This window comes from Amphimedon queenslandica, unplaced genomic scaffold, assembly GCF_000090795.2.
Source record: "Amphimedon queenslandica unplaced genomic scaffold, v1.1 AMPQUscaffold_12931, whole genome shotgun sequence".
Taxonomy (NCBI): domain Eukaryota; kingdom Metazoa; phylum Porifera; class Demospongiae; order Haplosclerida; family Niphatidae; genus Amphimedon; species Amphimedon queenslandica.
This window is the reverse complement of record NW_003546833.1, coordinates 16,929-31,817: the sequence shown is the minus strand read 5'-3', so window position 1 is coordinate 31,817 and position 14,889 is coordinate 16,929. Positions and strand designations below refer to the sequence as shown.

General features: G+C 34.4%; 2 protein-coding genes and 2 long non-coding RNA genes across 5 annotated transcripts; 2 read left to right on the top strand and 2 right to left on the bottom strand.

Annotated features, from left to right (window-relative positions):
• Positions 1-3,727, bottom strand: LOC109586171 (uncharacterized). The gene is made up of 2 exons (XR_002186860.1): positions 3,610-3,727; positions 1-385 (listed from the first exon to the last, which is right to left on the bottom strand). It is a non-coding gene; the product is annotated as an uncharacterized LOC109586171 (long non-coding RNA).
• Positions 3,728-5,836: 2,109 nt separating this feature from the next.
• Positions 5,837-6,009, top strand: LOC109586170 (uncharacterized). Its single transcript, XR_002186859.1, has 2 exons — positions 5,837-5,915; positions 5,969-6,009. It is a non-coding gene; the product is annotated as an uncharacterized LOC109586170 (long non-coding RNA).
• A 3,679-nt stretch (positions 6,010-9,688) lies between these two features.
• LOC109586169 (UV radiation resistance associated protein) lies at positions 9,689-13,102 on the bottom strand. 2 transcript variants are annotated; one of them, XM_020002344.1, is made up of 8 exons: positions 12,948-13,102; positions 12,723-12,846; positions 11,484-11,518; positions 11,327-11,390; positions 10,849-10,952; positions 10,225-10,328; positions 10,052-10,178; positions 9,689-9,988 (listed from the first exon to the last, which is right to left on the bottom strand). In XM_020002344.1, exons 1-6 carry the CDS (start codon positions 13,005-13,007, stop codon positions 10,314-10,316), a joined length of 402 nt encoding a protein of 133 aa, XP_019857903.1. In that variant the 5' UTR covers positions 13,008-13,102; the 3' UTR covers positions 9,689-9,988; positions 10,052-10,178; positions 10,225-10,313. The 2 variants fall into 2 exon arrangements, with proteins under 2 accessions (XP_019857903.1, XP_019857902.1); XM_020002343.1 differs by having other exon boundaries at positions 10,225-10,331; positions 12,948-13,101.
• Positions 13,103-13,305: 203 nt separating this feature from the next.
• LOC109586166 (uncharacterized) lies at positions 13,306-14,185 on the top strand. Its single transcript, XM_020002340.1, has 4 exons — positions 13,306-13,562; positions 13,621-13,896; positions 13,944-14,051; positions 14,097-14,185. The coding sequence occupies exons 1-4, from the start codon at positions 13,310-13,312 to the stop codon at positions 14,183-14,185; spliced, it is 726 nt and encodes a 241-aa protein (XP_019857899.1). The 5' UTR covers positions 13,306-13,309.
• The last annotated feature ends 704 nt before the right edge of the window (positions 14,186-14,889 follow it).

Sequence of the window (14,889 nt, the reverse complement as noted above, 5' to 3'; positions counted from 1 at the left end):
GATATACATTATTTCATAATCTTATTCTAATCAATTATTATATGGTTTACTTCTGCTAGTCCCGCCCACAAAAAGTGACAATTAATCAATTCAATATTACTTTAATTGTAATCGTACATGCATAATTAGAAATGATTGACAATAATAATATAATACTACTACTACTAATAATAATACCCCAGTCCTTCATACTGGTGTGTTTTGAGTCAGTATAAGTAACTAACAGAATGAGACAGACCAGAATCATTGTGTAACGAGTTAGCCCCGCCCGCAGATGTATCCCTACTGATAGCAGAATATGGTCATTGTTTCCTCCAATACTTGATCCATAATCTGAAGAGAGATAGATCAGTCCTTGATGATCAGACTGTCTCACCAAATTAAACTAGAAATAATGAGAGAACAACTACTGAATAAAAGAGATTGTATACATAATAAGACTGGTGTCTACATACATTAATTAAATATAATCCTATATAAAGTATAGGAGGTCCCTCTAATAGAATACAAATTAAAGATGGGAAACAGAAGCATGGGGCTTAGATTTTATCCTAGTTCATTTTGGAAAAACTTGACCAAAGACCATTATCTAAGTACATATAGTCTCGGCCCAGGGCTGAGCTGAGATAGGGAGTTTAAGCAGATTTTTTAGCAACTTAAAAAATTTATTAAAAAATCCAAATCTGATTCAAATCGTGTTTAAATTTTCTACGCAACATAAGTATATGTATTGGGAAAAAGTGGAAAATTCTCTACCATTTATTTTTGGTGAAACATGGCTTATGACCCTGTACTATATTACATGAACTTTGACCCAATGTTTAAGCAACTTAAAAAATTTGTAACAAATCCAAATTTGATTGGAATCAGCTCAAACTTTCTACACAACATAAGTACACATGCATATGCACTAGAAAATGTAATAAAAATTTGAGGTAATTTTGAAGCCATTATTTGGAAAAGAACCCAAGGCTATGTAGCCTTGGGTACTATTCTAAAATTTGGAATTTTCTTAAAATGGCTGTAACTTTAAAATTTTGAAGTTGGAATCAGCTCAAACTTTCTACACAGCATAAGGACATCAATATGTATCAGAAAATGTAGTAAAGATTTGGGTTGATTTTGGAGCAATTTTTTGAAAAAAACAATGGGCTAGGAATGCATTAACAAAAGAGAAAGAACAACTGTAAAATTGACACATACACATATATGGCTGTGTCACAGTAGATATTGGAGTACTCTACTATCACTGTGTGAAACTAGTTCACACTATTGTTCACACTATTGTCCACACTATTGGGTGATTGTTCACACAACAATTGATCTACATACGGCAATGGAGTGCATCACAATATTTTTGTGATTGAGTAAAGTGTCTCCCTTACCAACTGAAACTACATTTGTACATCACAAAAAGTGAGTATAACATTATTACATGTACATGTACTATATGTAACTGTACAGCATGTACATGTACAGTTTTATGTATGTATCATAGTGATTGAGTGTATAATGTATTACAATACAATTATGAGTGTATGTGCTAGAGCAGTGTCATAAGAGGAATAATTGAATATCATTATTAATGATAGACACATGAAAGACACCATAACATAATACAATGTAGATACTACAGTATAGATGAAGCACTATCGTGCAATGGACTCACCTGTTGGAGTGATATGTGTTACTTGTACTGTGATATTTTAAGCAATTAAAAAAAAATTATTATTATTGACTGATGATAATTAAAATTAAGCTATGAGTGTGGTCAACAACTAGCTAGCTAGCTAGCTAAATCATAGCACATGGGTAGGAGAAAGAAGAAAAGCTGAAATTTATTTTAGCATCTGAAGCTCTATTCAAAGAAAAATTCGGCACAAAAATTTTTCCTAGATATTTAAAAGAGACTGAAAGAGTTTGGTTGCTCCTGCTTTCCCTAGTGATGCCTGAAAACTTTTCAAAGAGGCTAAATCACAAACTTTGAGCAACTGTAACTCACAAACAACAAGGTTAGGACAAAATCGTTCTTTTTGTTTTTTGTTAGATGGGATTTTCTACCTCTGAAGCAAATCTCGGCCCTGTAGAGTGAAACACGAGCTCTCATTTGGAGAGAGGTCCCCTGGTTTAGCAGTTCCTAGGCTTTGGCACCACGGGATGCTACAAGAGCATTACTAGATGAAAGAAAGCAACTTTATCTGTTGCTAGAAGAAGAAATACAGCTCTAGACTGCTCAGACAAAAAATAATTTTTTTACAAATCAATTAAACTGTGTGGACAGAATGACAGAATGACAACCCAACTGCTTAGTACCTGCCTACGCAAGCATGGCGAGTTCAATAATAATTATCATTGGCATAATTATACATACATATACATAGTGGTACACTTGTTTATCAGATCAATTATAATTACTTATAGTAAAGTGCGTGGGTGCATCAAAGGTACCACCCAAGCTGTATATCTCATACAGCACAGTTTGTGGTTTCCTGTTGTATAAACTGTGACTGCTCCTAACTGGGTAGAGCAGAAGACTTCACTAGCAGATAGTTACGATCTCTTTTGGTTCTCTTTAGCCTATTCCTCACTTGGCCTAGGGCTAGTGCCTTTAATGCACTATGACCATAAATTAGTTAAAACAATGCTGTGCTGGAAATACAGCACTCGAGGTGTGGTCTCGAAAGCCATACAGCACTCGGCTTCACCTCATGCTGATGGCTTTCTCGATCACACATCTCATGCTTTATATTTCCAGTTCAGCACAGGGAACCATGCTTTAAGTAATAAATGTATCATTACTGTACAGGTATGCTGGTCACATCGTATGGTTTTATAAAAGTGGACAATTAAATTAGCAAATAATGTAATATTTAGCAAATAAAGTTAAAATCCACATTCATTAAAAATTGGTTTAAGAAAACCACAAAAATAATAACAAAATATTAATTTCCATCAATATACATGTACATGTATCCCATTAATTAAATGAGACACTTTTAAAAGTGACAAGTTTACCATGTGACTGAAAACTTTAATTGATACACATAATATTAAACATTGTTATTATTATTATTATCATTCAAATGCTCATACAAATATCAATAATATTTATCAATAGAGAGGACACAGATTAATAATAATCAGAACATGTAGTTGACATGTAAACACATTATGACTAAGATAGCACATTTCCTAATAATTCTGAAAGCTACAATAGGGTCAACTAGAATATATGCCACCGGAAACCACACCCTCTCGTCGATCTTAGTTAGAGCGCCTGCCCATAGGATTAAGGGGTTTGGGTTTAGTGTTTATTTTTTACTTCCGGTGGCAGATATCCTAGTTGATCCCTACAATAAAACATCATGGAAATGCAAAGATACCAAAAATAACTGAATTACATTACATTACAATTTCAGCTTTGATGTACATGTACATGTATATGTACACTGGTTTCAATTTACTAGAAATTCTAAAAGATATTGCATGACATAAAGTTCCTTGCACACACAATTAAAAGTAAACAGCTTTTAAAAACCCTCAAAAATACTCATAATTATAAGTGGCCCCACCCATACCATGATTGACCACGCCCTTTAAATGGCCTACCTGTGTTGGGATGGCGTAGATCATAGAGAGTGAATTTGACTTTGACAGCCAATGGATCCCACAGAATAGGCTCTGGGGGCTTGAGAAACCTCACGGCCAGACTCCTCACATGACGCAAGCGACGCTATAAAGACAAATGAGAGTATTAAAAGAGGATAATTACACTGACAATGTTGTGTATAATTAAAAGTGAGAATTTGAGCCCACGGTTTTTTTTAGAGTGAATTAGTCTAAAGGGAGTAACCTGTTGTGTCCTGAGGTTGACCATAGATACGTAGTCTCTAATATCTATGGGTTGACGTGACGTGGAGGCCGGGCCGAGCAATGCTTCTCTCTCACAGACTCTCTGTAGCCATTGAGCGAATAAGACACTTCACACAATTTGACTCTTCATTTTTGCAGAAGCAGCAGAATCAGCCGGCACACTCAGGAAATGGCCGTAAAGGAAATGGGAGTAGCTGCATTCCTTGCTTCCGGCAACAAGCAAGCACAGCGGATCAATGGCAATGGCTAGTAGAAGAGTGTTTCGTTTAGGTAAGTCCTTCATAGAGAGAGGGGGACTGATATTATAAATGATTGCATGTTGTCTGGTACCAGCTAGTCAAAACTGAGTAGTGGGTCCCTACAGACTATACTTTGTATGGTCCGCTAGTAACTGTTGATATTACCAACTGTTTGTATGCATTGATAGATATCAGTCATATGAAGTTGGTAAGAGATGCTTTGAAGGAAGGTCACTTCATTGATGCTAACTGGTTTGATCTTGGAGAGGAGTTAAACCTACGTTATCCTCAATTGAAGAATATTGAAGATAGCTATGTGAATAATCCATCGCGTTGCTTGAGGGAATGTTTGAGCTTGTGGTTAACTTCAGCTAATAATCGTACTTGGGAATCATTAGCTAGTGCACTTGAGAGAATCAATCAAAACACAGCTGCTACACTCATCCGTAATGCATGTAAAGTTAAAATGCATCATAGTACGGTACATGAGTACAATTGTTATGTGCATGTATTTTCTATATATAGATGATGATCCTGCTAGTCAGATATTCCAGCATTACAGTGATAGAATATCACGAGTATTTGTCACTGATAGCTGTATCCAATTGTTACATACAGAAGGATTAATCACTGAGGATACACAAAGGAAGATTAAAAGATGTGGTGGCTCATTAAGTGATACATTAAGAGAATTAATGATTGCAGTATCTGATGATCACAGTAATCTGAGGTCAATAGGAAATATATTAATGGAATTAGAAGAAACTAAGCCTTTAGCTCAAGATATTATTAAAGATTGTGGTAAGAGTGATGGTATACTAGTATAAATTGTCTGTTATTATAATTTGCATAATATATAGATGAACTTATTAATAAACCAGTGACTACAGCTGTAGGTAGACCAGTTACCAATAGTACAATCAATCATTTACCTACTGCAAACACATCTTCAGGTATAGTTTAGTCTAAAATTTCTAAATTATTCTTTTAATATTAGCTGGTGAGTTCTTTTTCAATGCAGCATATCGGCCTATTTTTAGAGAGGTCAAAGGAAGCTTTGTTACTCTTTGTGATGAGTTACTTGAATTAATATCTCAATCAAAATCATCAGCTGCAGAAGTAAAGTCATTTCTACAAAGATCCTTCCCTGAATTGAGTGCTGAGTTGGCAAATGCTGATGGTATTGACCACATCATGAATGTTGTAGTGAAGAATTGCCGAGTCAATGACATCTCAATAATAAAAACAATTGTAAAACGTTTCAAAATCACTGAAGCAAAACCACTGATATCAGAATATGAAGAAGAAGTGAAGACAGTTTGTACATCATTGAAGGATTTCCTTAGTCAGAATCAACCCGAACATTTTGTCATTTGTGAAACAATTCAGTTTACTTTGGGATGGGAACCAGATGAACATTCACTTGATGACATACGTAGTCTCCTAGAGGAAGCATTTAAAGAATTAAACAAGAGGATTATTGTACGAAGCATTTGTCATGGGAACTCCATCATTATCATCTGTCATGCTCCACATCATTTACTAGCTGCTCTTCTCTTGGAAGCACAAGACAGCCTAACTGTCTTGATAAAGGAATTCAAATTAATCAGTCTGACAATTGGCCACTACACTGTTTGTGATATAAGGATCAGAATCAACAAAGTATAATTGCACTGTAACTGTATGAGACCTTGTTTAATATTATGTACTGATTATAGGTAATGAATGAGTGTCTTGCAGAGGAGATTAAACTAGCTGATGGAGAGGAACAAGAACTGAGGACTTTACTTGATTACAAAGAAGGTGTGTGAGTTGATCATACTCAATTACTGATGTTACTTATACTAATGGTATAGGATCAATACTTGAACAAGATAAACAACTGAATATCATTAAAGGTATACATCTAGTTAGTGAATGATGAAGAGAATGTATTGATACATTTTTACTTGTATAGAGTATAATGAAAGGACACTACAGACACCAGGTATAGTACTAACTTAAAGCATGTACTAAAGTAATGTGCAGTGCCAGTTGAAAAACAATGAGAACAATTAACTTATAAATTAAAATTCTTATTGTGCCATTGTAGAGTCTAAACTGAAAGTAAAGGTACTGACTAAAGGGAAGTTGATAAATAAAATATTCAAAACAAAGAAATTAGAGACTGAATATTTCCGAACAAAAGCAGGTACTGCATGACTCTATAATGGTATCTGTCTATACTACCTCATCATAGGAAGAGAGGAGGCATTAGTGGAGTATAAGAAAGAGATTGAGTTACTACAAGAAAATATTACAAAAACTAGTTTACAACTGCTGATGAGTCAAAAGACAAATAATCCACACAGTATGTGATATGTTAGTAATTAAATCATTAACTGATTTGATATAATTGTATAGAAAAGGATCAGTGTACACAATCACTGGATGCACCAATAGCAGAATCTATTTACACATCACATCTTAACTATCATGCATTATATAGTAGTGATCTTTCATTTAGTGAGGGACAGCAGCTGAAGATATTTAAAAGCTGAGCAGTTTTTGGTGGAAGGGAAGATCTTTGGTGTCTGGTAATAAGGGACGTATTCCTAGTAGTTATGTTTACTCAATGTTGGAGTCACTTCAATTGTTAGAGTTTATTGTGTCAGTGGAAGAAGTGTCCCTTCCTATTCTACAGAAGATAAGGAATGATTCATGTAGTAATGATGAGAAAGCTTCTCTTTTCTTGGAGACTATTAATGATGATCCTATTATGATATCTGCACTGAGACAAGACAAGGAACAACATGATAAAGGTAATATTTGCATGTAATTATTGTAACAGTCAGTAGTTATGTTGATAAGTAGTTACTTTGTATTTCATAATGAAATATCATAATTAATCATTGTGTTTATGTTCACGTGTTTGTGTCATTGTGTATATGTATATAGCAATAATTTGCCAAAGTCCTAGCTTACATTCTTACATTTACATTTGTGACCATAATTGACAAAAGGTACCTTATGGCGGGTAGTGAAATTTGATTTTATAGCCAAAAAAATCCAACTTCCTGAGCTTCATTTATTATAAAATTACTCCAGAGGATGCAACAAGTTCCTATGTAACTTTTAGAAACAATTCTTGTCCAACAGAGGACTCACATGATGATATTTTTCATTTTAATGATGAATTTTAAAATCTGCCATAAGGTACCTTTTGTCAATTATGGTCACATTTTACTTACATTTTACATTCTTATAGCATGATTAATTTATTATTTATCGGGCAAAACCCTTAGTGATGAAGTGTGTCTGTGTGGATGACTGTAGGGTCATCGTCATCTAACTAAGTAACCTAATCATTATGATGCTGGATCGTGTGGCAAGGGGGATTGAGCCTCTTAATGTTTTAGTCTTCTGGTACATACCGTATGGGTGCTTTATTTCGTTGGTATAAAATTTTGCAATTTTGTCCAGATTTTTTATTTGTTGGTATAAATTTTCCTTCTGCAGCCAATTTTCCTAGTGTGCCACACCTCTTTTGTGGAATTTAATTTTGCCAGAGAAAGTGGCGTCCCAATCAGATTGCTTGAACCACGTGTAGGACAAACAGTCATTATGACGGAAGAGCTCTGTTTAAGACAAAAGGAAGAGTGAGGACAAAATGAAGGTAGGAGCCTGTAATGCCTCCTGGACTTCTTTCTCAAGGTTTAAGAGCAGCATTACTGTTCTGCTTACTACAGCGATGCCTTCGCACTTATGACGTAATAATTCTGTCACGTGTTTATAATAAAACGTCATTAATAATAAGTGAAATACTAGTGCGCTCTGTGAAGAGTTGCTGCTCTCAAATTTGCAAGAAATGTCCAAGAGACTCTATCCTTGTCTTATCTTAGCTGCAAAGCATCTGTTTCAGCTATCTTGACTGATCTGGTCTCCTCTGTCACATGATGTAGAGCCTAACCACGTGTTCTTCTTTGCACAAATTTTAGATACAGTGCTTTGCAGGTTGCTTGACCCAGTTTCTGCTCACGTGACATGTATTACTAGTATGGTGAGAGTCACGTGATTAACGAGTTTGCAGGGTCAAGCAACCTGCAAAGCACTGTAGCACTGTCACCAGACCCTTCCTCCGCAGGTAGCGAAGGGGCGGGGCGAGACTATGAAAATGTAAACTTAGCGAAATTTCTTTCCATTGAAATATAACCCCTATATATGGTAATATTCTTTTCTCTACATGTGTGTACTTGTGCATTTGTTTATTGGTTGCAGTGACAATTAGCCTAAGCGCCAAGTTGTGTGTGTTTGTATGTACATGATGTGAATATGTGTATTATTATGTACATACATGTATATAAGTATAATCCTTTGGTTTATATTAGGAGCCACTGGGAGAGTGAACTGGGACAGTGACAGGGTATCCCTTACCTCTCCATCTCCAGTTCAGTGTAATAAAGTGATTAGTATTATTAATAAAAATTATGAGGTAATTGAACTTAACTACTCATCTACTAATAGTACAGTATCTCTACTATCATCAACTAAATTGCATACACTAAACCTAAAGAGAGTCAGGAGATTTGAGATATGGTGGACTCCATTATCTAATGATTGTATCCAGTACTTGTGTATACTACTAACTAATAATAAAACAATACAACAACTAGTCATCAGTGACCACTCCATTAGTGATAGAGGAGTTACTAATATCTGTCAAGCACTTGAACACAACTCTACACTTACCTCATTAGATCTTTCTGATAATCCACTCATCACTTCTACTAGTGGACAGGCTCTTTTTTACCTCCTCCTCAATAACTCGTCACTAGATGCACTGGAACTAAGGAATACTGCATTGTCTACTGAGTCAGTACTACTCATTCTCCAGTCTTTATCCTACAATAATAATATAAGGATGCTCAGGCTAGACAAGCGACACAAAGAGATATGTATTAATGCTTGTCATAACTATCACCTCATACAAGGCAGAGTAGACTGGGACTAATCACTCTTCATGTGAACTTATGAATCTTTACCAAAAATAAGCAACCAATCAGAATACACTATACATAAAAGGTGGATCTCTTTTTTCCAATTTTTAATTGCATTATTTTGATACTGTATAGCGCAAAATTTGTGAGGGCTGTAAATTTTGCAGATTTTGCAAATTTTTTAATATTCGTGAAAATTACTTCTCCAAAAATCAAAATTATTACAGTAAAAGATGGCAATGGCATAAATTCACAATAAATTAAATTTGCAAAATAGATTTTTAGGCAAAATTGTGAAATTTACAACCCTCACAAATTTTGCACTATACGGTATCATGATTTCATAATCTCATCCTAATCAATTCAGCATGTGGTTCACTCCTGCTAGTCCCTCAAACAAAAATTGCAGCCAATCGTTATTTTAATATTTCTTTGATTGTATGTTCAGAAATGATGTACATGTACAAGTTCTAGTTTTGTTGTGTTCTCTTCATCATGATTATTAATGATTTACTGGGTAACAATGAGTTCACACACAGTCTGTAATCTGATTGGTAGTATTGTTACTGTAGAGTACTGTTCATCAGTACTTACACTGCAGTGAGCACTTCTATACTAGGTTCATCTTTAAGGAGAAAGAGGTAGTGAATGGAAGACGTTAGATACATTTCAAATACATGCAATGAGTTGCACTTTTATATATATGTGTACTAATTTTGTTTGGATCTATTGAAATAATAACATAGTCTAAACATTGTAATTTTTAAAAAGTTAAGAATTTCTACAATTATTGTTCTCACAAATATTTCCAGTCATACAGTATTTATTGATTTATTACTCATACTTCAATGTTTAATAGACTTAAAATAGTTTTAGTAAAGTCTTCGAGACATTCTGATTCTAAAATAAGAGATTAATTAACTATTATTGACATTAACTACTATTGACTATCTACTAACTAACCTGATTCTTTGGTCTTAGTTCAAACAGCTTCAGGTTTAAAATGGCTCAAGAAAAATATCAAAAAGATAAATCCACTGAGGAACATATACATGTATCAGATCGACGACACCTTCTGCACCGAAAGAGGCTGGGGTCAATATAAAAAGGGCATGGTTAGTGGGTCAAGTTTTTACCTGATAATTGTTTGATTGATAGTGTATGTAATCATGCAATGAAATATTCTCTTCATAACTGATGGACATGAACAAGGTAGCCAAACTTGTTATACACTCATGAGCTTCTGAACAAAAAAAATTAATAAATTAAACGGAGAGAGAAATAAATATCCCAAATATAGTTAATAATGTAAAATAAAATGTAATAAAAGCATAAAACCAACCAAAAAATAACAAAAATACAATCTTGGTTAGAACCAGCTTATTCAGCTAAGACAACAATACATTGCAAGTACATGTATACGCATAAAAATCTAATAAAATGGAAAATTCTTCTCTAGTCATTTTTATAGAGCAATGCTGTATTATAGTACAGGAACTTTATATAATTTTTGAGCAACTTTTAAAATTGATAAAAATCTAATTTTGATCTGAACTAGCTCAAATTTTCTACACAGCATAAAAAAATCTATATGCATCAAAAATGTAACAAAAACTTGCGGTGATTTTAGTACCATTTTTTTCAAAAATTTGCTATTTAAAAATGGCCTTAACTCAAATTAATGAAAGAATCTGGAGCTATATACACCGTAGTATATGGCATGCATTTCCCAGTAGAGTAAGGTTGTTATAGTAACTCACACTGACTCCCATGAATCTGTATGTACTGAGATCAACAATCTTCTCAAAGCACATCATCTCCTCTTTAGACTCACCTGTGATAAGCCAAACCTTTATCTTAAACTCTGTTATTATTATTATTATTACTGTTAGAGAAATAATAGTGTCATACAGTATGTACTGTGAAGAAGAGAGAGAGGGGGAGGGAGGGAAGGAGAGAGATAAGGAAAAGATAAAGAAGAAGGAGGAGAGAGAGAAGAGAGAGCCATAGTGAAGAAGGAAGAGAAAGAGAGAGGGCCCTATGGAAGGAGAGGGGAAGAGAAAGAGGAAGGGAAAAGGGGGAGGGAGAGAAATGGAAGACAGATAAACATGCGTACAGTACATGTATAAAGTACAAAGAAAGAAAATGAAGAGAGAGGGGAAAGAGAAGACTACATGTACGTGTACATGCACATACATGTACATTAGAAAAAAGACAGAGGGTGTAAGTTGAGGATACTGTTAATCGTGACACTGTCTCCAAACTTCTCATATTGAAATGTGAGGGACCTCCATGTTGGATTNTATGACAACAACAACAAACAACAAACAATAATAACAATAATAATAATAATAACAATTAAGAACATGTACAATGTACATAAGAATCAACTCACATATGTTTCTTCAAGGACACTGCTTGTATACAATACTGCATTAACAAAAGAGAAAGAACAACTGTAAAACTGACATAACCCAATGTATGGTTGTGTCACAGGAGATATTAGAGTACTCTAGTGTCAATGGTAGAGTGAATGTGAAACTAGTCCACACTATTGTTCACACTATTGTTCACACTATTGGGTGATTGTTCACACAACAATTGATCTAGTATATGCATTATAGTGATCAAGAGTATAATGTATTACAAGGCCATGATGTCAAGAGTACATGTACTCTTGATTATGAGTGTATGTACTAGAGTAGTGTCATACAATAACACCATTGAGTACTGTAGTAAGAGGAATGACTGAATATCATTATTAATGATAGACACATGAAAGACAGCAAACATATACATTGTAGGTACATGTATACAATGTAGATGGTACAGTATAGATAATACTAATTATTAACATAATACATGTACATGTACATACTGGTACACTTGTTTATCAGATCAATTATAATTACAGGTATCATTACTGTACAGGTATGCTGGTCCCATTGTATGGTTTTATAAAAGTGGACAATTAAATTATTCAACCTCCCGGGAAACTTGTTGGTAAGTAAGTTATTTATGAACCTAAAATTGAGCAATCTGATTGGTCAATTACAACTAGGCATGGTAGAACATGTAAGTATGATCTAGCAATACACATGTACATGTACATATACATGTACATGTACATGTATCCCATTAATTAAATAAGATACACTTTTAAAAGTGACAGGTTTACCGTGTGAATAAAAACTTTAATTAGATACACATATAATATTAAACTTTGTTATTATTATTATTATCATTCAAATGCTCATACACTATCAATAATATTTATCAATAGAGAGGACACAGATTAATAACAATCAGTACATGTATTTGACAAGTAAACACATTATGACTAAGATAGCACATTTCCTAATAATTCCAAAGGCTACAATAAAACATCATGAAAATGCAAACATGCCAAAAATAACTGAATTACATTACATTACAATTTCAGCTTTGATGTACATGTAGTCATGTACATGTACACAGGTTTCAATTTACTAGAAATCTTAGAAGATACTGCATCACATAAAATCCCCTGAACACACAATTAAAGGTAAATGGCTTTTAAAACCCTCACAAAATACTTATAACTATAAGTGGCCCCGCCCATAACATGATTGACCACGCCCTTTAAATGGCCTACCTGTGTTGGGATGGCGTAGATCATAGAGAGTGAATTTGACTTTGACAGCCAATGGATCCCACAGAATAGGCTCTGGGGGCTTGAGAGACCTCACGGCCAGACTCTTCACGTGACGCAAGCGACGCTATAGAGACAAATGAGAATATTAAAAGAGGATATTACAATGTTGTATAATCGAATGAGAGTTTCAGGTTTTGTAAAGTGAATTAGTCTAAAGGGAGTAACCTGTTGTGTCCTGACGTTGACGTGACGTGGAGGCCGAGCAATCCTTCTCTCTGTAGCCATTGAGCGACTAACGCACTCTTCACACAATTTGACTCTTCAAAATTTCTGCAGAATCAGCCACACCCACCGATTACAAAACACTCACCACGCCTATCAACAAGCAGATCAATGGCAGTGGCTAGTAGAAGAGTATTTCATTTAAGTAAGTCCTTAATAAAGACAGGGGGACTGATAATGAATGATTGCATGTATTCTGGTACCAGCTAGTGAAGTGGTGGGTCCAGACTACTTTGTATAATCTAGTAGAAATTGTACTGAGGTGCCTGATATTATACATGCATGTATTATAGCCTATCAGTCATATGAAGTTGGTGTCTGATGTCTTAAAGGAAAGTCACTTCATTGATGCTGACTGGTTTGAGTTAGGAATGGGATTAAACCTACCTTATCCTGGCCTGGCAAATATTAGCGCAAAATTTACTGATCCTTCTCGTTGTTTACTGGAGTGTTTGAGCTTGTGGTTGACTTCAGCTAATAATCATACTTGGGAATCATTAGCTAGTGCACTTGAGAGAATGAATCAAAAACCAGCTGCTACACTCATCCGTAATACATGTAAAGTTAACATACATACAACTATACAATTTTAAAATTAAATTTATAATTTTTATAGATGATGATCCTGCTAGTCAGATATTCCAGCATTACAGTGATAGAATATCGCAAGTATCTCTCACTGATAGTTGTATTCAGTTGTTATATACAGAAGGATTAATCACTGAGGATACACAAAGGAAGATTGAGAGATGTGGTGGCTCATTAAGTAATACATTAAGAGAATTAATGATTGCAGTATCTGATGATCACAGTAAGCTGAGGTCACTGGGAAATATATTAATGGAATTAGAAGAAAGTAAACCTTTAGCTCAAAATATTATTAAAGATTGTGGTAAGAGCAACAGTAATAATTGTGTCATTATGTTTTCACAATTATAGATGAAATAATTGATAGATCAGTGACTACAGTTATAGTTACACCAGTTACCAGTAGACTAAATACAGTCAATCATTTACCTAGTCCAAATGCAGCAGTATCAACTTCAGGTTTATTATTTGTCTAAAATCATTATAAATTATTTGTTATTATAGCTTGTGAGTTCTTCTTCAATGCAGCATATCAGCCTATTTTTAGAGAGGTCAAAGGAAGCTTTGTTACTCTTTGTGATGAGTTACTTTGATTAATATCTCAATCAAAAGCATTAGCTACAGAAGTAAAATCATTTTTACAAAGATCCCGTCTTCCCTGAATTGATTGCTGAGCTGTCTAATACTGATAGTATTGAAGGCATTATGAATGTTGTTGTGAAGAATTGCCGAGTGAATGACATCTCAATAATAAAAACAATTGTAAAACGTTTAAAAATCACTGAAGCGAAACCACTTATATCAGAATATGAAGAAGAAGTGAAAACAGTTTGTGGATCATTGAAGAATTTCCTTAGTCAGAATCAACCTGAGCATTTTCTCATTTGTGAAACAATTCAGTTTACATTGGGATAGGAACCAGAGGAGCACTCACTTGATGACATACGTAATCTCTTAGAGGAAGCATTTAAAGAATTGAACAAAAGAATTATTGTACAAAGCATTCATCGTGGGAACTCCATCATTATCATCTGTTATGCTCCACATCATTTACTAGCTGCTCTTCTCTTGGAAGCACAGGACAACCTAACTGTCTTGATCAAGGAATTCAGTTTAATTAGACTAACCATTGGCCACTACACTGTCTATGATAAAAGGATCAGATACAAAGTATGAGATACTGTAACTGCAAGTGTGAGACCTTATTTAATATTATGCATTAATTATAGGTAATGAATAATGAGTGTCTTGCAGAGGAGATTAAACTAGCTGATGGAGAGAAACAAGAATGAAAACT

Coding starts and splice junctions, on each gene's coding strand:
- LOC109586169 (XM_020002343.1), bottom strand. CDS start 13,007: ATGGCTACAGAGAGAAGGATTGCTCGGCCTCCACGTCACGTCAACGTC. Junction 12,847..12,947: donor TCAACGTCAGGACACAACAG/GTTACTCCCTTT, acceptor TTGTCTCTATAG/CGTCGCTTGCGTCACGTGAA. Junction 11,519..12,722: donor TCTACGCCATCCCAACACAG/GTAGGCCATTTA, acceptor TTGTTAATGCAG/TATTGTATACAAGCAGTGTC.
- LOC109586166 (XM_020002340.1), top strand. CDS start 13,310: ATGAAGTTGGTGTCTGATGTCTTAAAGGAAAGTCACTTCATTGATGCT. Junction 13,897..13,943: donor AAATATTATTAAAGATTGTG/GTAAGAGCAACA, acceptor TCACAATTATAG/ATGAAATAATTGATAGATCA. Junction 14,052..14,096: donor TGCAGCAGTATCAACTTCAG/GTTTATTATTTG, acceptor TTGTTATTATAG/CTTGTGAGTTCTTCTTCAAT.